The sequence below is a fragment of the Rhinopithecus bieti genome, unplaced genomic scaffold (genome assembly GCF_001698545.2).
Source record: "Rhinopithecus bieti isolate Rb0 unplaced genomic scaffold, ASM169854v2 scaffold_47952, whole genome shotgun sequence".
NCBI lineage: Eukaryota > Metazoa > Chordata > Mammalia > Primates > Cercopithecidae > Rhinopithecus > Rhinopithecus bieti.
Window position 1 is genome coordinate 1,061,811 of NW_016820098.1, and position 23,625 is coordinate 1,085,435.

The 23,625-nt window shown below is 37.8% G+C and overlaps 1 protein-coding gene across 1 annotated transcript in view; it reads left to right on the forward strand.

Moving 5' to 3' along the window:
- Positions 1-23,625, forward strand: part of UBR5 (ubiquitin protein ligase E3 component n-recognin 5) — a 110,056-nt gene that overhangs the window by 67,418 nt on the left and 19,013 nt on the right. Inside the window, 18 exon segments of the mRNA XM_017859443.1 lie at positions 50-289; positions 4,636-4,759; positions 6,040-6,151; positions 6,724-6,855; positions 7,654-7,911; positions 8,483-8,751; positions 8,926-9,137; positions 12,714-12,944; positions 13,768-13,841; positions 15,027-15,199; positions 15,296-15,409; positions 17,030-17,250; positions 18,411-18,531; positions 18,620-18,718; positions 21,499-21,686; positions 21,688-21,740; positions 23,021-23,132; positions 23,229-23,232. Of these exon segments, the coding sequence (XP_017714932.1) occupies positions 50-289; positions 4,636-4,759; positions 6,040-6,151; positions 6,724-6,855; positions 7,654-7,911; positions 8,483-8,751; positions 8,926-9,137; positions 12,714-12,944; positions 13,768-13,841; positions 15,027-15,199; positions 15,296-15,409; positions 17,030-17,250; positions 18,411-18,531; positions 18,620-18,718; positions 21,499-21,686; positions 21,688-21,740; positions 23,021-23,132; positions 23,229-23,232 (2,737 nt within the window).

Sequence of the window (23,625 nt, forward strand, 5' to 3'; positions counted from 1 at the left end):
TTTATGTATATGAAAAGATAGATTGCTTATATTTCTCTTTTTGTTCTAGCAACTTTATTCCACAGCCAATTGGAAAATGCAAGCGTGTATTCCAAGCATTGCTACCTTATGCTGTGGAAGAATTGTGCAATGTAGCAGAGTCACTGATTGTTCCTGTCAGAATGGGGATTGCTCGTCCAACTGCACCATTTACCCTGGCTAGTACTAGCATAGATGCCATGCAGGGCAGTGAAGAATTATTTTCAGTGGAACCACTGCCACCACGACCGTCATCTGATCAGTCTAGCAGGTAAAATTGCTACCAGGTAACAGATTCCAATTAATCCTTTCCTTGGAAATGTCGTGTTTGACTTCTAAAACCTTTGCATAAGCACTCAGGTGTTGTACATGATCATTTGTATAACATAAATAACAGCCAAAAAGCTGGAATTTTAAATATTTTTCTACAACAGCGATATTATCAAGGACAGGACTAAAATAGCTCCATTATAAATGTTTCTAATTATAAGATTATTTGTTCTTAAGTTTCATTTATCTTTTCTATTTGTTTGATAGTTTCCCTAATTACACCGTAAGCTTGTTGAATCAGGATGTGGAGCAACTTAAAACTTTCCGACGTTCTTTAGCACACTGCTTCTCAAACTTTAATATGTATGAAAATGACTTGGGGCTCTTATTAAAATATAAATGCCCACTCTAGAGATCTGGAGGTGGGGCCTCCAACTTTGTATGTCTTTCAAGTTCTCAGGTGATGCCAATTCTGCTGGTTTAGGTACCAGACTTTTCAGTAGTAATGCTCTAGATCTTTGGCAAATATTTATTGTATTTTGTTTTTTCAAGTCTGATTTTATAACCAAGTGCATGTGTGATGATGTTTTAATAGGGACCTTTAAGATCTAAAGACCCTTTTCCTCCTTTTCTGGAAAACATCTCTGTTACTAAGGATGGCCTGCTTTAGTATTTGGGATAGCTCCCAAGTTGTCATCCTTGGGTTTGATCTGGGTTGGTGTTGAGTATCTGCTCTCACTATTCTCCTATATGCCAGTATATGTGTCCCAATTTTTCCTTTAATGTCAGGTGTTCCTTTAATCTAAATCCAGTTTTGTCTAACAGAGCTCTCCCATAGTGTCCTTGATACTGATACACCTCCAGGACTTGTTGAAAACTGTTATAAATCAAGCTGTATATCTTCAGACTTGTCAAGTCTATCCCGTTATTAAATGATTCTGTTAGTGAGATCTGCTTGGACTCTGTATGATTTTCCTGATCTTGATACCCTGTGAGGAACTCATTAGTTACTTAAGTGATATTAGTTTGTGAATTCTTAGTATCCTTCCCTTGATCTTGTTCTGGAACATAAAAAATTGATGGCTGTTGAACAGATTTTGGGATCATCTCATCTCTAAACACTGCCCATGAAACTGTTCCTAGTAAGTTTCAAGATTTTGTGTCATCTTGTTCTTAGTCTCGTTATTAAAGTATTATATACTCTTAAACTCTCTTTATTCCATTCCCTTTGATTGTTTCTTGAGGCAACTTCGTAAACCTTCCCAGCAGGAGATCTCATGTTATAATCAAGAAATAGTGCTAATGTTTTCTTCAACTGTTAAAAGTTCTATTATAGTACAGTACATTCTTACCCATAAAGGGTATATTTTGACCAGTGTTCCAAGGATGTCTTAATTTTAAAAACACAGACTTAACCATTCTCTGGGATTTCACTTGTGTTGGATTATAGATGGTGTATATCACCCCACTGAGTGTGAAGTCTTAAGAGTGGTTTTTTCCGTTGCTTCTTTCCACCTCTTGAAAATGTTCTTGTTATGTTCTTAACAAATAATCTGTTTCTACTTTATTTCCATGTCTTTCATATAACAGTAACTAACAGTTACTGAAATTTTAGTATGTACTAGGAACTTTCCTAAGTATTGTAGACACATTACCCGTTTTAATTTTCCCAATACGTCATAGATAACCACTATCATTCTAGTTTGTAAAATGGGGAAACTACAGCTCAGAAAAGTTAGGCAACTTCTCCAGTGTAACACAGCTAATTAAAGTTTAGACGCTAGACTTGTCTTGACAGATCCTTCCTTTTTTTTGTATTCTCCTGGATAGTAGATGGCAGAGTAGAGAGGAAGACTGCTTGGTGCTTGCTGATAGTGTTGAGCCGCCACACAGTTAACCAACACTGAACCAGACTTTATAGTGTAGAGTGCAGTCCAAAACTCTCTAAAATGCAGACTTGTAGTTAGAAGTTCTCAAAAGAGAACTTTTTCCATTCTGCATCCATTCATGGCTGAGATAGGTAAGTCTCTTGAGGTATGATTTTTCTGTTTCACTCCTTCATGGTGTTGTCCTTTTAAGATTTATGTTTAGCTTTGTATATGTGAGGGGGACAGAAGAGGAGATTACTGTTTATCCTTTGCTTAGCCTCCGGACTCTCATGTGAAATCTGTGGTTCCTTGAAGCCCTTCTAGCCCAAGAGACATCAGTAGGTCCCTTTGGGACTATTCTTTCCAAGCTTTATACAGTATAATCATTTCTCTTCATCACCCCCATAGCTGTCCTTTTTTTTTTTTTTTTTTTAAATATCTAGCATATATGTGTGTTCCTTAACAAGAGTGGTTTCTCTGCACAGTCTGCCAAATTGCCGGAACTAGAAGTCCCTAAAACTTAGAAGTGTATTAACAGGGCTTTATTAGACTAGGTTTCAGGACTGTTGGGAAAAAAGTTGAAGTCACACAGGTAACTGGGGAGTTACACAGGTTGAGTGTTCCTAATCTGAAAGTGTGAAATCTGAAATGCTGCAAAACCTGAAACTTTCTGAGCACCACCATGATGCTCAGGGGAAATGCTCGTTGGAGTATTTTGGATTTTGGGATTGAGGATGCTCAACTGGTAAATATATGTAATGTAGATACTCCAAAAAAAAAAAAAAAAAACAAACAAAAACAACAAAAAAAAACACACACACACACACAAGATCAAACACTCTGGTCCCAAGCATTTCAGGTAAGGGATGTTCATGTAATATGTTTTATGTATTAGTATTTTTCTTTTTCTTTTTTTTTTTTTCTTTTTTTCTTTTTTTTGAGACGGAGTCTGGCTCTGTCGCCCAGGCTGGAGTGCGGTGGCCGGATCTCAGCTCACTGCAAGCTCTGCCTCCCAGGTTTACGCCATTCTCCTGCCTCCGCCTCCCAAGTAGCTGGGACTACAGGCGCCCGCCTCATCGCCCGGCTAGTTTTTTGTATTCTTTAGTAGAGACGGGGTTTCACCGTGTTAGCCAGGATGGTCTCGATCTCCTGACCTTGTGATCCGCCCGTCTCGGCCTCCCAAAGTGCTGGGATTACAGGCTTGAGCCACCGCGCCCGGCCTGTATTAGTATTTTTAAATTACTTCTTTTAAATTTTTTGTAGAGATTGGGTCTCGCAATGTTGCCCAGGTTGGTCTTAAATTCCTGTCCTCAAGCAATCCTCCCAACCTCAACCTCCCAAAACGTTGGGATTACACACATTAGCCACTATACCCAGCCTGTTTTGGCAGTATTATACATACTAAGTGCATAACTTCTTAAAGTAAGCACTTTGAGGGGACTATACTTCTTTGGATGTTTGTTCCAGGATGTTTGTTTTAAAAAAGAAACACTCATTAGTTGTGACTTCACACAATGCTGACTTTTATGTTTTAATATTGAAATCTCTTTAGTGGTTGGAAATACCCTTTTTCATCTCTACAGATTTTCTCTTAGCCTTTCCCACTTTTGTAATCCATAATCTCCGTTTTACCAGTTACTTACAGTTCTAGTGTTAAACATCATATTGAGACCACTTATCTGTTTGTTTGAAAGCATGATGTTCCAGTCAGCTCTCAGGTGTAATTGGTTTGATTCTCATTTCTCATAGCAACTGAGATAAGGAAAGAACCTGTCAGTGCAATCACTTAAAGGTCTTTTGATTTCAACATCTTTTACCCCCCATTTCTTTATCTATAAATAATAGGTGACAGGGTTATTTAGCCAATTTCAGATTTCTGGCCTGTATTTTAAGCTGTATTTTCTGGTTCTCCCTTTTCCTTTTATAATCCAGTCAACTGTCTTTTCTTGGTTTCCAAGTCAGGTGTTTAGGGAAGTGAAACTTTTGCCACTTTGCCTTTGGTTATGACTCTATTTTAAAATCATGCTTTTGAACTGATGTTTTCCCCACATACATCAGCAAGTCATTAGTTAATAAGCTCATTCAAAGTAGAAATCATGTCAGATCTCCTAAAAGTTAGATCACTTGTATTAAACACTTTCTGTTAATGGACAAATGGTGCTGTCAGAGCCTTTGGAAACTGAGACCTGCTGGTGGAGGAGGAAAAATCTTCCTGTAGAATTTTTCGATGGGATGGACTCATACAAATATGTGCATCAACACAGATTTGAAATGACTTAAAAAGAAAAAACATATTCTGAGATTTGTATTTTCTGATATATTATAGATTAAGTATTGTTGGTTTCCAAGAATTCTCAGCTTAGATTTAAAGTCACATCCTAGCAAGTGTCTCACATGTAATAAATGAGTTAAATAAAAATATGTGTTGCATATCTGAGCTGTGGCAGCAGTATACTCATAAGCTTCTGATTCTTTACAGCTCCAGTCAGTCTCAGTCATCCTACATCATCAGGAATCCACAACAGAGGCGCATCAGCCAGTCACAGCCTGTTCGGGGCAGAGATGAAGAACAGGATGATATTGTTTCAGCGGATGTGGAAGAGGTGATTTTAATTGTGGTAGATTTAAAAAGCTTTTATTTTGTGGGAAAAGAAGAGTAGTCACTAGAAATTACATTAATAGTAGCTTGAGACTACTATATGCATTTGCATCCAGTTTGTAGGTGTTTGTTATATATTCTCATTTGTGGTTATACATAGTAAAATTATTTTAATAATTTGTGACTTACTGGGTATTAGGAAATTGGACACAAACTTGTCTTTACCTAAGGATTAAGAGTTGAGATATTCTCAGTGTTAACAGCAAAGATACTCTGTTTTTTGTTTGTTTGTTTGTTTTTGTTTTTGTTTTTTTTTTGAGACGGAGTCTCGCTCTGTCTCCCGGGCTGGAGTGCAGTGGCCGGATCTCAGCTCACTGCAAGCTCCACCTCCCGGGATTACGCCATTCTCCTGCCACAGCCTCCTGAGTTGCTGGGATTACAAGTGCACACCATCACACCCAGCTAATTTTTGTATTTTTAGTAGAGACGGGATTTCATCATGTTGATCAGGCTGGTCTCGAACTCCTGACCTCGTGATCCACCCGCCTCAGCCTCCCAAAGTGCTGGGATTACAGGTGTGAGCCACTGCGCCCAGCCAAGATATTATTAATATTAGAAAAATTTGGTAGTTTTGTACAATGTATTTGAAAGAGGATACTACATATTTATGAGGTAAATTTTATAATGCCTGCAGTATATAAAAATTTAACTCTCCTCCCTGCCCCCAGTATAATTTTTATACTTCTAATTTGAGGGTTCTGTATATGCTCAGTAATAAACTTTGGGATCTGTGGGTATAATTTTTTTATTTTTTTGAGATGGCGTCTTGCTCTTTTGCCAGGCTGGAATGCAGTGGTGTAATCTTGCCTCACTGCATCCTCCACCTCCCGGGTTCAAGTGATTCTCTTGCCTCAGCCTCCTGAGTAGTTGAGACTACAGGCACGCACCACGCCTGGCTAATTTTTGTGTTTTTAGTAGATTTGGGGTCTCACCATGTTGGCCAGGATGGTTTTGATCTCTTGACTTTGTGATCCGCCCATCTCCATCTCGGCCTCCCAGAGTGTTGGGATTATAGGCGTGAGCCACTGTGCCTGGCCAGGATGTAATTTTTGATAGCAAATTGTCACTAACAGATGAAGATTTTCAAAACTGCTTGATACATGATTTTGAATTCTCTATAGTTAGGGAATCTTTGCATTTTAGTTAACTAGCTACTTTGGGAGAATGCTGGTAGAGATAAAGGTTTATTATGTACTTTGTCTACAAATAAGATTCTGGATTTAGGTTGAGGTGGTGGAGGGTGTGGCTGGAGAAGAGGATCATCACGATGAACAGGAAGAACATGGGGAAGAAAATGCTGAGGCAGAGGGACAACATGATGAGCATGATGAAGATGGTATGCAGGTTATTTGAGAAATTACTCAGTATGAGTAAATCAAGTACTTTTAAAGGGGGATATTAAATACAGGGAGAAACCTCATTTGAATGTGTAGTGAAATGGTCAACTTAAACTTTCTGCCAAGGGTTTCTATAGCATCTGTTTGGAAAATTTAGGTGCTATATATAATACATATATAAAATAATTTGTTTTTTCTTTTTAAGTCAGTTTCTTAAAAGACTTTTAAAAACTAAATCATAGGTGCATTATGAAACATTTGGAAATTAAAGAAAAGGAAAATAAATCACCCATAATTACACCCAGATGCTGATAACTTGTATATTTGCTCTCAGTCCTCCCCTGCACTGCCCTGATGTGCTAGACTGTTTCCCTAGCCATTCTTCTAAGGTTGAGTAGTTACTGAGTCTTATTTTAGTAGTTATCCCTTCTCTCTCACACCATTCCCCTTCTCCCCAACTCCCACCCCCCATGCCTTCTTAGTTACCACCCTTATGATATTCTGGCTTATCAGACCCTGTTTTAAACCATAGTGAGTATGTGCTTTTTTCTTATTTAAATGTTTTTTTAAGGGAGTGATATGGAGCTGGACTTGTTAGCAGCAGCTGAAACAGAAAGTGATAGTGAAAGTAACCACAGCAACCAAGATAATGCTAGTGGGCGCAGAAGCGTTGTCACTGCAGCGACTGCTGGTTCAGAAGCAGGTATGTTGCCTTATCCCAACAGCCTTCTTGCTTATGCTAAGGCTGTGTGTGTGTATTCAGTGTGGATTTGTTCATACTTTGTGTGATATATGCAAGGGTAGCTAAGCATTTTTATAACTTCATCCTAGTTCTCTGGGTATTAGAAAAGAAAGTATTATTTTAGTAACTCTTTCTCCAGCTTTTCTGGTTATTAAATAATGAATGAATTTTAAAGTTTATTTAAAAGATTTGTATTTTCTTGTCTTTTTTTTTTTTGGAATTGGGTCTCACTCTGTCACCCAGGCTGGATATTCCAGTGGTGCAATCAGAGTTCTTTCCAGCCTTGACGTCCTGAGCTCCTACCTCAGCCCCCTGAGTAGCTGGGACTACAGGTGCAAGCCACCACATCGGGCTAATTTTTTTTTTTGTAAGAGATGGGATCTTGCTATGTTGCCCAGACTGGTCTTGAGTTCCTGAGCTCAAGGAGTCGTCCCACCTCAGCCTCCTCCGTTGTTGGGATTATAGGCATGTGCCACCACACCCAGCTAAAATTTATTTAGGAGACTGAGGCATACGAATAACTTGAACCCAGGAGGCAGAGGTTGCAGTGAGCCGAGATGGTGACACTGCACTCCTGCCTAAGCCACAGAGCCAGACTTAAAAGTTATTTTCTAATAAAAACTATTTTAGTGGTGGGTTTTGTGGATTATTAAATACAGTCTGGCATTCTGTTTAATATGTATGTTTTCCTGAATGAGGAGTAGATTGTAATTTTAATTATTAAACTCACAATGTTTTGGTTTTAAAATAAAATTTTAGGAGCAAGCAGTGTTCCTGCCTTCTTTTCTGAAGATGATTCTCAATCGAATGACTCGAGTGATTCTGATAGCAGTAGTAGTCAGAGTGACGACATAGAACAGGAGACCTTTATGCTCGATGAACCATTAGAAAGAACCACAAATAGCTCCCATGCCAATGGTGCTGCCCAAGCTCCCCGCTCAATGCAGTGGGCTGTCCGCAACACCCAGCATCAGCGAGCAGCCAGTACAGCCCCTTCCAGTACATCTACACCAGCAGGCAAGTCTGAAAACTTGGTATTCCTAAGAATACTTAGATAGATTTTTAAAAATTAAAAATAAAATTAGTTTTATGATAGTTCCTCATTGTTTTGTTGAGTTTCAAATATAAAAATTATGCACATATGATTATAGCAGGGTTTCCCAGTCTTTGCATTATTGCATTTTTGGGCTGGATAATTGTGGGAGGCTGTCTTGTGCATTGTGGGATGTTAAGCAGCATCCCTAACCTACACCCACTAGATGCCAGTAAAACCCCTCTCACCCTTCTTCCCCTCCCCTTGGCTCCCACAGTTGTGATAACCAAGAATGTCTGCAGATACAGCCAAATGTATAGCCCCTTTGGCAGGGTGTGTGGGGGGTGCTATGGGGATCAGATTTCCCCTAGTTGAGCACTTTATATTAATTCTTGTCCCCTCCATACTCCCCTCCCCAAAATAGTGTGGTTTGGGCAAAATTTTTTGCTTGGCTACCACAATTGATCATTTAGATTTACATAAGTATATATAATCCCAGAGAAACACAATTAAAAACTAACATTAGCTCATTGTCGTTGTCCCTTTTCCTTATAGCAAGTTCAGCGGGTTTGATTTATATTGATCCTTCAAACTTACGCCGGAGTGGTACCATCAGTACAAGTGCTGCAGCTGCAGCAGCTGCTTTGGAAGCTAGCAACGCCAGCAGTTACCTAACATCTGCAAGCAGTTTAGCCAGGGCTTACAGCATTGTCATTAGACAAATCTCGGACTTGATGGGCCTTATTCCTAAGTATAATCACCTAGTATACTCTCAGATTCCAGCAGCCGTGAAATTGACTTACCAAGATGCAGTAAACTTACAGGTATGAAAGCACTGAAAAGTTTCTCATTCCAGTGTATTTTTTTGGCTGTCAATTATGAGAATTCCAGTATTAGGGGAATTAAATGTTACAAATGTTTAAAAGTTGACATACTGCTGCTGTATCGAATTTAGCTCTGTTTGGATAGTTTTAACTATTTTAGTTTGGTCTTCATAGAACTATGTAGAAGAAAAGCTTATTCCCACTTGGAACTGGATGGTCAGTATTATGGATTCTACTGAAGCTCAATTACGTTATGGTTCTGCATTAGCATCTGCTGGTGATCCTGGACATCCAAATCATCCTCTTCACGCTTCTCAGAATTCAGCGAGAAGAGAGAGGATGACTGCGCGAGAAGAAGCTAGCTTACGAACACTTGAAGGCAGACGGTATGAAATTCTTCATATATACAGAACGTCCCCGACTTAAAATGGATCTCCAACTTATAATTTTTTTGTTGTTGAGACGGAGTCTCACACTCTCACCCAGGCTGGAGCGCGGTGGCGCTATCTTGACTCACTGCAAGCTCCACCTTCCGGGTTCACGCCATCCTCCTGCCTCAGCCTCCTGAGTAGCTGGGACTACAGGCACCCGCCACCATGCCCGGCTAATTTTTTGTATTTTTAGTAGAGACGGGGTTTTGCCGTGTTAGCCAGGATGGTCTGGATCTCCTGACCTTGTGATCCGCCTGCCTTGGCCTCCCAAAGTGCTGGGATTCCAGGTGCGAGCCACCGCGCCTGGTCCCCAGTTTATAATTTTTTTTTTGTTTTATGATGGGTTTATTGGGGGTATTCAATGCATTTAGACTTTATGCATTTATGATGAGTTTATCAGGACATAACCACATCTTCAGTCGAGGAGCATCTGTACTTGTGTGTTTAGATAGAATCTTTGTATCCTAGAAGGGTAAAGCATTTTAGTTGCTGTTATGTAAGATCTCATCTTACTGTGAAGGGAGAAAGAAATGACTTGCTTGCATTACTTGTTGAGGCAGAATAGGCTAGTTATCATCCAAGCTATTTTTAAAAATCCGTTCGTATCATAGGAATCTGATACTAAAGCCTTTTTATTTTTGAAGTTATTGGTCTCTATGTTTGTCTCATTATTCTCAAGACCTCCCCCTCTCCTCTTGGAAAGTTATTTTGACTAGAATTGGTTATGAATGTACTTTGTACTCAGGAGGGGGAAAGTATGTGATTACCAGTGCTGCTCTTTTTTTCTCAAATCACATTTCTTTTTTTCTGCCTCCCCAGCCTGTTGAATTATAATTAAAATATATATCTATGTATTTGTTATGTTCTTTTCTATTCAGTTATAAAGTGACCTTTTTCAGGAGTAGGTATCAGCTCAAATATTGAACAACAGAGCAACAGCAGTAATATAGTAAAAGTACCTCATACCTAAAGTCAAAATCCAAGGATTTGGTTCTATCTCGACCTCAGGATAAACAGCTTTGTTATTCTGGGCAGATCATAAAGTGAGGAAAGACAAAGGTCTAAGAGATTACTTAGAAAGACAGTGATAGGCATCTACAGTAGAGGTAATAGTTACTAAAGTAGAGCAGTGAAGACCAAAAGGAGGGGATAGAAGCATTGAAATCAAAAACAGAATTTAGGGCCTTGTTGAGAGATTAAGTACCAGAGGCATCATTTATATTTAGACCTTGATCCTGAATAAATAATAGGAAAATTAAAGAGAAAAACCTAGAGTAGTGTAATGGACAAACTTGCTTTCGAACACGTGAGAACTGGGGGAAAAATGGTAGAAATGTCAATTATGCAGAATTGAATGGTTGGTAAAGATATCTGTACTAAAGATAGAGATTTGAGAGGTAACAGCTTTCCTGTCCTAGGAAGGCTGCTTCACAAAGACGAAAGCCTTATCTTTGTTAGGCTGTAGTCGTTACCCCAGAGAACAGAATTCTGATAACGGATCATAATTGGTGGTGATGGTCTGTCAGCTTTAATGTAATGATTCACATATCACACATAATTCACCCATTTAAATTAAAAAGTGTCCAATTCCATAGTTTTCCAGCCCTGTATAACCTTCATCATAATGAATTTTGGAACATTTTAATCTTCTCTACAGAAAACCTATTAGCAATCATTCTTCATTTTCCCTTACTTCCCCCACTTCCCCTTCCTAAGCAACCGTTAATCTATTTTCCCTCTCAATAGATTCTGGATATTTCCTGTAAATGGAATCATACAGTATGTGGTCTTTTGTGACTGGGTTCTTTAACTTAGCATAATGATTTTCAGGTTCATCTATATTTAGCATACATCAGTAGTACTTCATTATTTTTCATTTCCTAGCAACATTTCATTGTATGAGCATACTATTTTTTGTTTATCCTTTCATCAGTTGTACATTTGGGTTGTTTTCACCTTTCCACTATTATGCATAATGCTCATATGAACTTTTGTGTATAGATTTTTGTGTAGATGTGTATTTTCAGTTTTCTTGAATGTATACCTAGTTATGGAACTGCTGGGCCATATGGTAACTGTTTGTAACCCTTTGAAGAACGGGCAATACTGTTTTCCAAAGAGGAAGACATTCTCACTAGCAGTGTATGTATGAGAGTTTTAGTTTTTCTACATTTTCACCAACACTATTTTTTGTTATAACCATCCCAGTGGGTGTGACCTAGTATCTTTGGTTTGCATTTCCCTAATGGTCAGTGATGTTGATCATCTTTTCATGGGCTAACTGGCCATTCGTTTATCTTCTTTGGAGAAGTGTCTTATTTGGATCCTACACCCCCAGCCCCCCCACCTTTTTTTTTTTGTTGTTGTTGTTGTTGTTGTTGAAACGAGTTTGGCTCTTATTGTCCAGGCTGGAGTGCAGTGGTGTGATCTTGGCTCACTGCAACCTCTGCCTCCCGGGCTCAAGCGAGTCTCCTGCCTCAGCCTCCTGAGTAGCTGGGATTACAGGCACCTGCCACCAGGCCCAGCCAACTTTTTTGTATTTTTAGTAGAGATGAAGTTTTGCCATTTTGACCAGGCTGGTCTTGAACTCCTGACCTCAAGTGATACACCCACCTTGGTCTCCCAAAGTGCTGGGATTACAGGCGTAAGCTCCTGCACCCGGCCTTGCCCATTTTTTAAATTGGCTTGTCTTTTAAAATTGAGGTGTATGAGTTCTTTATTCTGCATATAAGCCCATTATCAAATATATAATTTGGGAAGATTTTGTCCCATTCTCCGGGATATCTTTTCACTTTCTTGATGGTATCTTTGAAAGTACAATTTTAATTTTCATAAATTCCAATTTATATCTGAGTGTTTGTTTGTTTGATTTCTTTTTTGAGACAGGGTCTTGCTCTGTTGCCGAGGCTGAGTGCAGTGGTGTGATCTTGGCTCACTGCAACCTTCACCTCCCAGTTTCAAGCAGTTCTCCTGCCTCAGCCTTCCAGGTAGCTGGGATTACAGGCACCTGCCACCATGCCCGGCTAATTTTTGTACTTTTAGTAGAGACAGGGTTTCACCATGTTGCCCAGGATATCTATGTTTTCTTTCATTGCTTGTGTTTTTGGTGTCATTTTAATTAAGTGATTCTCAAAGTGTGGTCCCTAGATAACAGCACCATCGACGTCACCTAAGAGCTATAGAAATGCATATTCTGGGGCTCTACCCCAGACCTGCTAAAACTCTGGGGATTAGACTAGAGGTCTGTTTGAATAAGCCCTCCAGGTGACTTTGATGGACCCTGAAGTTTGAGAATCACTCTCTTCAGGGAAGGAGTTCCTTTTGCCATTCCAAAGGATACTGGAATTCCTTTTCTATATGAAGTATAAGACTGTAAATCATGCACAGTGGTTATATTTCTAAAGCTGAGCAGCAGGCTTAACTACTTTGTATTTATGAATATTCTCAGTTCCTAATTTTGCTTATTTATGATAGTAAATTTCACATTTGTGTTCTTCTAATAAACATTGTCATTTCTTTCTGTTCTTATAGACGTGCCACCTTGCTTAGCGCCCGTCAAGGGATGATGTCTGCACGAGGAGACTTCCTAAATTATGCTCTGTCTCTAATGCGGTCTCATAATGATGAGCATTCTGATGTTCTTCCAGTTTTGGATGTTTGCTCATTGAAGCATGTGGCATATGTTTTTCAAGCACTTATATACTGGATTAAGGCAATGAATCAGCAGACAACATTGGATACACCTCAACTAGAACGCAAAAGGTATCCATTCTTGCCATGAGATTGATTTGAGAAATACTTGCTTGGTATGGTCTCTATTAGTACATTGTCAAAATTTGAAGTAAGGAGAATAGCATTGCAAAAGAGAACTAGCACAGGACCATTTCATGTGGGAAAGTGGGCTTGAATTTATCCAACCTTTCTCCATTGCCACTCTTCACTTAAAATAGGAAACCTAAGAATCTGGTTAAACTTCATGCTTGAGATAGTTTGGCCTGATTATCTGTCATCTTCATTTTTTCCTTTTTTTTTTTTTAAAGGGATGGGGTCTGACTCTGTTGCCCAGGCTGGAATGTGGTGGTGCAATCAAAGCTTACTGCAACCTTGAACTCCTGGACTCAAGAGATCCTCCTGCCTTAGCCTTCCAAGTAGATAGGACTTACAGGCGTGTGCTACCATGCCTGGCTCATTTCTTAATGTTTTGGAGAGACAGTGTCTCATGATGTTTCCCAGGCTGGTCTTGAAGTCCTGGCCTAAGTGATCCCCCTGCCTTAGCCTCCCAAAATGTTGGGATTACAGGCATGAGTTAACATGCCCAGTCCATGTTTTCTGTTAGAGTTTGTGTAGGTACTCCTTATTTCTTAGGTGATTTGCTTTTTCTTCTATTGAGTCCATTTTGTAATAATGGTAAATAAACCTGTTTGCTCTACCATTTCCCAGATTCTGACAATGTATTGCAGTGTTTGAAATTTGTTAGATATATTAGTGACCTTTTAGTGTGTTTTGCTTGTATTTTCCCTGACTTTTGCTACTGTTCATATTATATAGATACTTTAGGTAAAATGACTCACTTGTCTTTTTAAAGGACGCGAGAACTCTTGGAACTGGGTATTGATAATGAAGATTCAGAACATGAAAATGATGATGACACCAATCAAAGTTAGTGCACAGAAAATCTGCTAATCTACTTCAAGAAATGGCTGCCTCAGTAGTTCCCCTTCAAGCTTTTTAACTTCATTATTTTCTGTCTGGGTGGGAATTTCTCTTTTCTTCTCTATGTCTCATTTCTTACATTTTCTGTCCATTTGTGCTTACACATTCTTGCATTATACATTGCAAAACTAAGGATGTATTAAAGAAACGTTACAAACTTTCCAACAGTATTTTTCTTTATCTTCTATCTTGTATTTGTCTTAGTATTATGTTTACCTTTACTCTTAATGTACTGTTATTACATTTAATAAAATCTTAGCAAAACCTTTGTTAATATTGATGCAAAATAGATTAGTTAAGAAAATGAGAATTACCAGTTACAGCTCCTAAATATCAGAATGCTAGCAATTAATACAATGAAAAGAGAAAATATCCCAACTCCAGGCTTTTATCCAAAAGTTTTAATATCACACTTTGGGGTCTAGTGGAGTTTATTTGTGGGTTTCAGTTATTTCAGATGGGGCTAAATAATGCATTCACCAGTTTGTTATTATCAACTAGGACTTTTATTCAGCCTGTGGAAAGACAATTGGCCTAATTGCCATTTTTTGAGAACCCAGCCATAGCTCACTGCCATTGATATGCAAACAAGGCACTGCCAAAGTTTTACTCCATTAAGGAGATTTGGTGCTAGTGTGCTGACTTACTATCAAGATATGTAAATTGTTCAGACATTACTCTCTGCTTAGCAAATGCTCAGGTTTCAACTCCTGATCATCTCCTCTGTTTGGAGTTGTCAGTGAGTTGGGTCCTGAATATACTCATGAATCTAACTGTATTTGGGTGGTGGGTATCTCAAAAGATAAAGAGGAGGATGTGGGAAACCTCTGTCCAATACAGAATGGCACAATATTGTTAAATGCTGATTTTTATTTTGCATTTTTTATTGTAACATACACGTAACTAAAATTTGCACATAACATAAAACTTACATTGTAACCATATTAAACTGTTACATTTACTTTAAAAAATACCAAAAGTTTGGACTATAAACTTGTTTTTGTGTGGCATTAAAATTTTATAAAAGAGGTAGTAGGAATTTTGGATTGAGCAGATTAAAGGTCTGTTACCCTAATCCAGTAATTAAATAATTTTCCTAAAAAACAAAACATTTTATCTTTTTATGTTTAGGTGCTACCTTGAATGATAAGGATGATGACTCTCTTCCTGCAGAAACTGGCCAAAACCATCCATTTTTCCGACGTTCAGACTCCATGACATTCCTTGGGTGTATACCCCCAAATCCATTTGAAGTGCCTCTGGCTGAAGCCATCCCCTTGGCTGATCAGCCACATCTGTTGCAGGTGAATTAAACAAGTTAGTCTTAAGGTTTCTTTCTAATTGAGTTTATTTTCTTTAAAGTATTCAATGTAACTAGAATATTTCTGTTAAAATTTCAGCCAAATGCTAGAAAGGAGGATCTTTTTGGCCGTCCAAGTCAGGGTCTTTATTCTTCATCTGCCAGTAGTGGGAAATGTTTAATGGAGGTTACAGTGGATAGAAACTGCCTAGAGGTAAGACGGTAAAAGTTTTTGCAATATAATATTTATTAAGGACAACTTGTCCCAGCATATAGATTTTTATAAATGCATTAATTTAGACTATTATATTTTCTGAAATGAAGTGTCAGAATTTCCTGCCTTGTGATATAATGTAGGAAGAATTCCAGCACTGTCATTAACTTGCTGTCAGATCACTTCATCCATAAAATACCAGCCTCCTTATGTGCTTTGTCTGTTTCACAGAGCTGACTGCTGTATGTGGCTGAAAATTTAAATTTTTCATGTATAATAAAAGTCTGTAGATGAGCATGTGTAATTTTGGCTACAACTTTAACTTTCTGAACTAATTTTAATCAAGACTAGATAAATAAGATAGCATTAATAATGATACCTAATATTTGTGGACTAAATCTGTCTCCTGGGCATTGGTCTCCATCTTCATAACTATGTTTGGTAGAATGCATTATCACCCTGATTTTTTGGGTAAGAAATTGAGTCTTGAAGAGAGTAAGTAAATTTCATGTGGGAATGTCTGTGTCACACAACTAGTTAAGTGGTAGATCTGGTTTTCAGATATAGCTCCGATTTGGGAGCCTAAAATTACACTCTACTGTTTGTCCACTGAAAACGTAGTAAAACATTAAAAAGCAGGTTTAGAAGACATGTAGTTGAATAGAATGTTTTTTATCTCAGTAATAAAAAGGAGAATGCAGTACTGAAAATATTAAAAATATATGAGAATTAAGTACCACTGATATTATAAAGATTTATTTAAAAGTTCTCTGAAGTTCCAAGGCAAGAAGTGAACTTATTTTATTTTATTTTATTTATTTTTGTGAGACGGAGTCTCACTCTGTCACTCAGGCTAGAGTGTAGTGGCACAATCTTGGCTCACTGCAACCTCTTCCTCCTGGGTTCAAGCTATTCTCCTGCCTCAGTCTCCCAAGTAGCTGGGATTACAGGTGCCCGCCACCACGCACGGGTATTTATTTTGTATTTTTAGGAAAGACGGTTTCGCTATGTTGGCCAGGCTTGTTTCCAAGTCCTGACCTCAAGTGATCCGGCCACTTCAGCCTCCCAGAGTGCTCGGATTACAGGCGTGAGCCACTGTGCTCAGGCCAAGAAGTGAATTTAAGGGGTGGGTGGGGGAAGGCCGGATGTGGTGGTTCACGCCTGTAATCCCAGCGCTTTGGGAGGCTGTGGTGGGTGGATCACTTGAGGTCAGGAGTTCAAGACCATACTGGCCAACATAGCCAAACCCCATCTACTACTAAAATTACAAAAAATTAGCTGGGCATTGTGGCGGGCGCCTGTAATCCCAGCTACTCGGGAGGCTGAGGCAGGAGAATCGCTTGAACCCAGGAGACGGAGGTTGCAATAAGCCAAGACTGCGCCACTGCACTCCCGCCTGGGCAACAGAGTGAGACTCCGTCTCAAAAAAAAAAAAAACAGTTGTCTGAGGTTGGTTTGGTAAATGCATTGGAATTGGTGGTCAGCTAGGGCCATCAGAACCATTGAAGCTCCAGAAAGGGAAAAAAACTTGCATATGATTCCTGTATTACTAAGTTGAGGACAAAATCTGGTTAGTTTTTTTTCCCTTCATTTGTAACTTTTAAATGTAAATATTCATAGGTTCTTCCAACAAAAATGTCTTATGCTGCCAATCTGAAAAATGTAATGAACATGCAAAACCGGCAAAAAAAAGAAGGGGAAGAACAGCCCGTGCTGCCAGAAGAAGCTGAGAGTTCAAAACCAGGGCCATCTGCTCATGATCTTGCTGCACAATTAAAAAGTAGCTTACTAGCAGAAATAGGACTCACTGAAAGTGAAGGGCCACCTCTCACATCTTTCAGGTATTTGCTAAGACCCTTTGTTTTTATTGTTCAGTACAGCGTTAAAAATGTATATCCATGTTTAGTTACCATTTGTAGACTTGCTGTTAGCAGCTCAGCTAAGGGGAAACTGAATAATTAGAAAGAGTGGAACTTTCTAGATTTGTGATTCACACTTATCTGTGCTCCTTTTCCAAGTCTGTAATTCTCTTACAAGAGGTAGGTTCTTTGTTTATCTAATAGAAATCTGTTAGTATATACTGTGGCTCAGTATGATTTGTTGACTCTCTGTTTTTTGGTTACATGGCATAATACTTTTTTTGTTTAGATTAGAGTTAAAAAGCTAGTTTGAAAATAAGATACATTGTATATACATTGTCTAACAACCATATAAGGCAGGGGAGAATTGTGGACTTGGGTGGACCAAGCTTCCTAGAAGCAGTATGGATTGAATTGAGGTGGTTAGAATGTGCAGAAACAGACTGGAGAGAATTAGAGGTAAGGAGGCCAGTTAGAAAGCTATTTGTTATTATTAATAGTTTCAGTTAGTTGGGGGAAAGATGCTGAGGCAGAATGTTGACTTTGGGGATAGAAAGGACATGGTGGAAAGGAAGAGAAACTTAAGATGGACTTGATCACTTTGATGGAACAGGAGGAAGAAAAATTAAAATCTGCTCTAAGTCAGGGCATTAGGGAAAGAGATGGTACTATTGAAAAAAAATCAGAATTGTCATTGTGGTGAAGAAGCCATATTAAGTTTTAGCCATGCTGAGTTTGAATTGAGCATCATTGACGTGGACATATTTATTTAACAAATGGAAATTCTGGTTCATGGTGAAAGTTTGAAGTAGAGGTGGATCTGGGAGTCACCTAAATGGAGATGGACGTTGGACTTTAAGCTTAGAGAGGAGATAAAATGAAAGATGAAGGTAAGACATAGCCCAGGAATTTATCCATATGTAGAAGACAGAAGGAATAAGGGAGGAAAAATAATAAGTTCTGTGGGGAACAAGTGGCTATGGAAAAGTTCTCTGTTAGGATGCAGTTTGAAGAAGTTAAGACCTCAGAATATTTTAAAGAAAAAAAAAAGTAAGTTACTACCATTGAACAAAAAACAGTCAGTCTTTGAAATTGGCTAAAGTATTTCCTCCCCCCCACCCCTTCCCTTAAACTTCTTACAGGCCACAGTGTAGCTTTATGGGAATGGTTATTTCCCATGATATGCTGCTAGGACGTTGGCGCCTTTCTTTAGAACTGTTCGGCAGGGTATTCATGGAAGATGTTGGAGCAGAACCTGGATCAGTATGTATTTTGTGCACTTTAAATTCCATTCTGCCTGATAAGCACATATTTCAGGGAATACTCTGTCATGCATTTTTTTTTTTTTAAGATCCTGACTGAATTGGGTGGTTTTGAGGTAAAAGAATCAAAATTCCGTAGAGAAATGGAAAAACTGAGAAACCAGCAGTCAAGAGATTTATCACTAGAGGTAAAGTTATTTAGGTTTTCTTATACTATACCTTAGTATGCTATTTATATAAATTTTAAAACATACAAAATAACAATAGCTTTACTTAGGTATATGTACTTATAATTAAAAAATTAAAAGAAATGTTAAACTACCAAATTTATTTTTTATTTGTGTGTGTGTGTGTGTGTGTGTGTGTGTGTGTGTGTGGTTTCTTTTTATTTTTTCTTATTGTAACCATCAAATTTAGAATAGTGGTTTTCTCTGGCAGTTTGGTTCCCTAGCATCCTCTATGAATTTTTTTGTTTTAGTTTTTAAGTATCATTATGCATGCCTTGATTTAAACATTTTTTATGTATTTAATTCCATTGAAATTATTATTCATATTGATGCTCAAATTGTGTCTTCTTTGGCTAATGGGAGTCTTGAGTCAGTTTTGATTCCTCAGTCCTTTTGGCATGGGCCCAGTAATTTTTGATAACTTTCTTACTTCCTGGTATGTTTCATCTTGTGCGTTTCCTGTCACAGACCTTAAATCAGCCATTTCTTAAAGTAGCCTTGATTCCTTTTAGTAGGAAATTGTGTTTTGAGATTACAGTCTGTGCTCTAAGGTTGCAAATAGTTACTGAGTTGATCATGGTTTCTAGGCCTTTTTAATTGATAACAGTTGGGCAGTGCATTTTATTTTGTTCTTTTTTTTAAAAAAAATCAAATAATGAATTAATATTGATACTCCCAATTCAAATTCAAGATGTAGGACCACAAGGTTGTTTTTGTTATTTTTGCATCTTAGATTTTTTTTTTTTTTTTTTTTTTTTTTTTTTTTTTTTTTTTTTTTTTTTTTTTGAGGCGGAGTCTTGCTTTGTCACCCAGGCCAGAGCATGGTGGCATGATCTTGGCTCACTGCAACCTCCGCCTCTTGGGTTCAGGAGACTCTCCTGCTTCAGCCTCCTGAGTAGCTGGGATTACAGGTGTCTACTACCATGCCTGGCTAATTTTTGTATTTTTAATAGAGACAGGGTTTCACCATGTTGGCCAGGCTGGTCTCAAACTCCCGACCTCAGGTGATCCACCAGCCCTGGCCTCCCAAAATGCTGGGATTAGAGGTGTGAGCCACCACACCTGGCCTTGCTTCTTAGATCTTAAGTCTTTATCTCCTTTCTTTCAGACTGAATATCCAATTTCCCAACAACATTAATCAAATTACTCATTTGTTTTAATGCCACAACATGCATAGTAGCAGTCTTAGAATTACATCACTGGAATCTGAGGTGTAAGGATGGCTTGAGTCCAGGAATTCGAGGACAGCCTGGGCAACATAATGTGAGAGACTCTGTCTCAAAAGAATTATAACATCAGCACTATCACTAACAAAATGATCATTCAAAATAATTAAAGATTTATTTGCAGATGTTTGTCCTTAGATCATATACAGTTAGAGATAACACAGTTAAAGGAGGTTTATTTTAAAGTCACTCTTTGTAGGTTTTGCTACCAGCTCTATATAATTAGGACCTTTTGTTTCATTTTGCTTCCAGGTTTTAGGGATTCCTTTTTCCTCTTTTGGTTTTATTTTGTAATCAATGTAAAATATCTACAGTGTGGCAGAGTGAACTCTACAAAAGAATGGCTATAAGTCCATTCTTGTCTCTTTTACTGTTTTTTCAAGTTTATTTCCTTCCCTCCCTTTTAAAATATATAAGCATATGTGTATATTAATTACATACTTCCTCCCACCTCCCCAGACATACTATACATTTTATTCCATCTTGCTTTTCTCAGTTAATAGTATATCCCAGAGAAAATGTGAGATGTTCTGCCTTCCTTTTATAGCTGCTTAATGTACTGCACTTTTATGGTTGTTATCGCAGTTTTTGCAGCTAATCCCTTATAGGCTAGGTATTCGGGCTTATTTCCAGTCTTTTGATGAATGGCCTCGTGTTTTTTTGCTAGTGTGTCCCTGAGATAGGTGCTTAGATGTGGAATTGCTGGGTCAAAGAGTATGTGCATGTAATTTTGCTAGACATTGACGGATACTTCTGCACAGCAGTTGCATAATTTTGCATTTTCACCGTCAATGTGAGAATGCCTGATTCCTCAGTCTTGCCAACATTTGTTAAACTTCTAGATTTTTGCTAATCTGATAGGTAAGAAATAGCACCTCAGTATAGTTTTAATTTGAATTTATCTTATTTTGAGCAAAGTGAAACATTATTTCATATATTTAGGATAGTTGTATTTAACTCAGTTGATATGCCCATTTTTTTTCTAAGTTGGCTTTCTCTCAGATTTTAGAGGCTTTTTATGTAGCTATAGGTGATAGACACACTCATTAATGATTATATATATCTTTGTGAGAAAAGGTGCAAACAATTTTCCAGTTTGGTTGATTCCCCTCCAGCCTCCCACCCACTTAGCTTGTCATCAAGGAATTCATCTGTGTTTTTTTCTGTTTTGTTTTTTTTTTTTTTAACATCTCTGATTATTTGGTATTCTGGTGTATCCCAAAATTGAACAAGATTATTGTTTTCCAATAAACCTTTGAAAGAAAGTGTTAGAATTGAATTAAATTCTGTTGCCCTGATTTAATTTGCAAGACATTGTTGTGTGCTTTAAACCATTGTATTTCATAGTGGATAAGCTTCTGAGAACTCTGATTACTTTGTAGTTTTTTAAACTCTCAAGGAAAAGCTAAAACTAGATTTTCAGATTGAAAATAGAAAAATTCAGGCTACAAAAAATTCTAACTACTTTCCAACATTGAATTTACTACTTTTTGACTTCTTGATGTGTTTTAATAGGTTGATCGGGATCGAGATCTTCTCATTCAGCAGACTATGAGGCAGCTTAACAATCACTTTGGTCGAAGATGTGCTACTACACCAATGGCTGTACACAGAGTAAAAGTCACATTTAAGGATGAGCCAGGAGAGGGCAGTGGTGTAGCACGAAGTTTTTATACAGCCATTGCACAAGCATTTTGTCAAATGAAAATTGCCAAATCTAGAGTGTATCCAAAATGCCAACAAAGGCACCCACACAAGTAAGTAGTCTACAAATAACAAGCATCATAAAATTTCTTTCCTTGTCCCTCAAACCAACAGTGGTAATCATGGTTTATATATGTGTGAGAGTATAAATCTACATTTTTACATAATTTTATTCTAGATTGATTTAATCTTAAACTATTCTAATTGACAACAATTTCCTACTTTACGTTTATTTTGATAAATTTATTTTGATAAATGTTTGTGATTGTACTAGTTTTTCATCTCAATTGTTACATGTTGCGGTTGGGTAAGAGGTTGTAAAATACATAGTGATATAAAAATTCACCGAGCAAATTGCAGCATTTCCTCCACTTCAATATTTAACCCACATGGATATTTGAGAAGAAAATGCTATTCTAAGAGCAGTGCTGTTCAAATTACGATTTCCAAACTTGTTGCTGTTCCCCAGTGAGAAGAAGACTTTGCAACCAAGTGTAAATCAACTGTGTCACTAAGCTCACTGTTTAGTGAGACTTAAAAAAAAAAAAAAAGAATCCTGGTGCAAGCTTATTACCTCACTGAGGATCAGCACTTTGGGGTTAGGACTCTTAGCTAACTTTTAAGATTACAATGAGCAAATTTTAAAATTTGTCAAAATTACAAAAGCCTTAGGAGATTAACATCAAGTAGGAGCAGAAGATTATCAGACTTGTAGGTGGATGGAGACTGAATGAGCTGTAGAAAGGATTGATGGTTAGAGTTCCTCAGCTTTTCATCAGTTTCACCATTTCACTTTCTTTAATGTTATAATGAAAAGAAGTGAAGAGATGCGAATGAGGAAACTGGGAAATCATAACATTTCAAAGCTATCTTTTTTGTACACTTACAGGAAACCATACTCTGGCTTGGGCTTAGGAATTTAAAAATAATAATAGGTAATATTCTGGTGGCCTTTAATGCTTTCATGGCAAAAACTAAGAACAGATGATATTTAAATGAGTCTAGTCATGTAAGAAATTTCAGCATTATTTATAGTGACACTATCATAACCTCACTTGCTGTATATTACTTCACAACTTTGACATGACAAGGGAGAAAATTAACAAATATTGAGTGAACATCTATTTTGTGCCAGGTATATTCTACACAGTCACCTTCAACCCTGAAAACCCATAGGGAGAGAAAGGCGTTAACAACACAGGTGCTAGGGAAGGATAATCTTTAGCTGTCATGTTTTCTTTACGTTTGTCTCATTTCTTTGCATTGACTTTGAAATTTAAGGTAGTTGAATTTGCATTCATCTAAATACAGTATATTTCTTATTTTCTTCTAGGTTTAATGCAGAGATTAAGGAACCGAGGAGAGAGAGATCGGGAAAGGGAGAGAGAAAGGGAAATGAGGAGGAGTAGTGGTTTGCGAGCAGGTTCTCGGAGGGACCGGGATAGGTAAATTTTGTGTCTTTGATTCAATGCCACCTTTTTGGATGAATTAGAGATAGACCTGTAAATGAAAGAATCTTAAAATTATGGATTGTTTTTTAGAAATGTAAAATTTTAATTTTGAACATATGTATAGTAACTAAGAATAGTCTGTTAATAAAATACAATAACTAAGAATAGTCTATTAACTAATAAAAAGTTCTGCTTTAAAAACCCAGAGGCAGTTGAAATTATTTTCTCTATTATCTGACTCAAGTTACTGTTTGAATTTTTTACCTGTATCATTCTCTCCTAAGTTTATCTTAAAAAATCTTAATTTTTCAGGCCACATGTGGTGGCTCACGCCTATAATCCCAGCACTTTGGGAGGCCAAGGTGGGTGGATCATCTGAGGTCAGGAGTTCAAGACCAGCCTGACCAACATGGTGAAACCCTGTCTCTACTAAAAACACAAAATTAGCCAGGTGTGGTGGTGCACACCTGTAATCCCAGCTACTTGG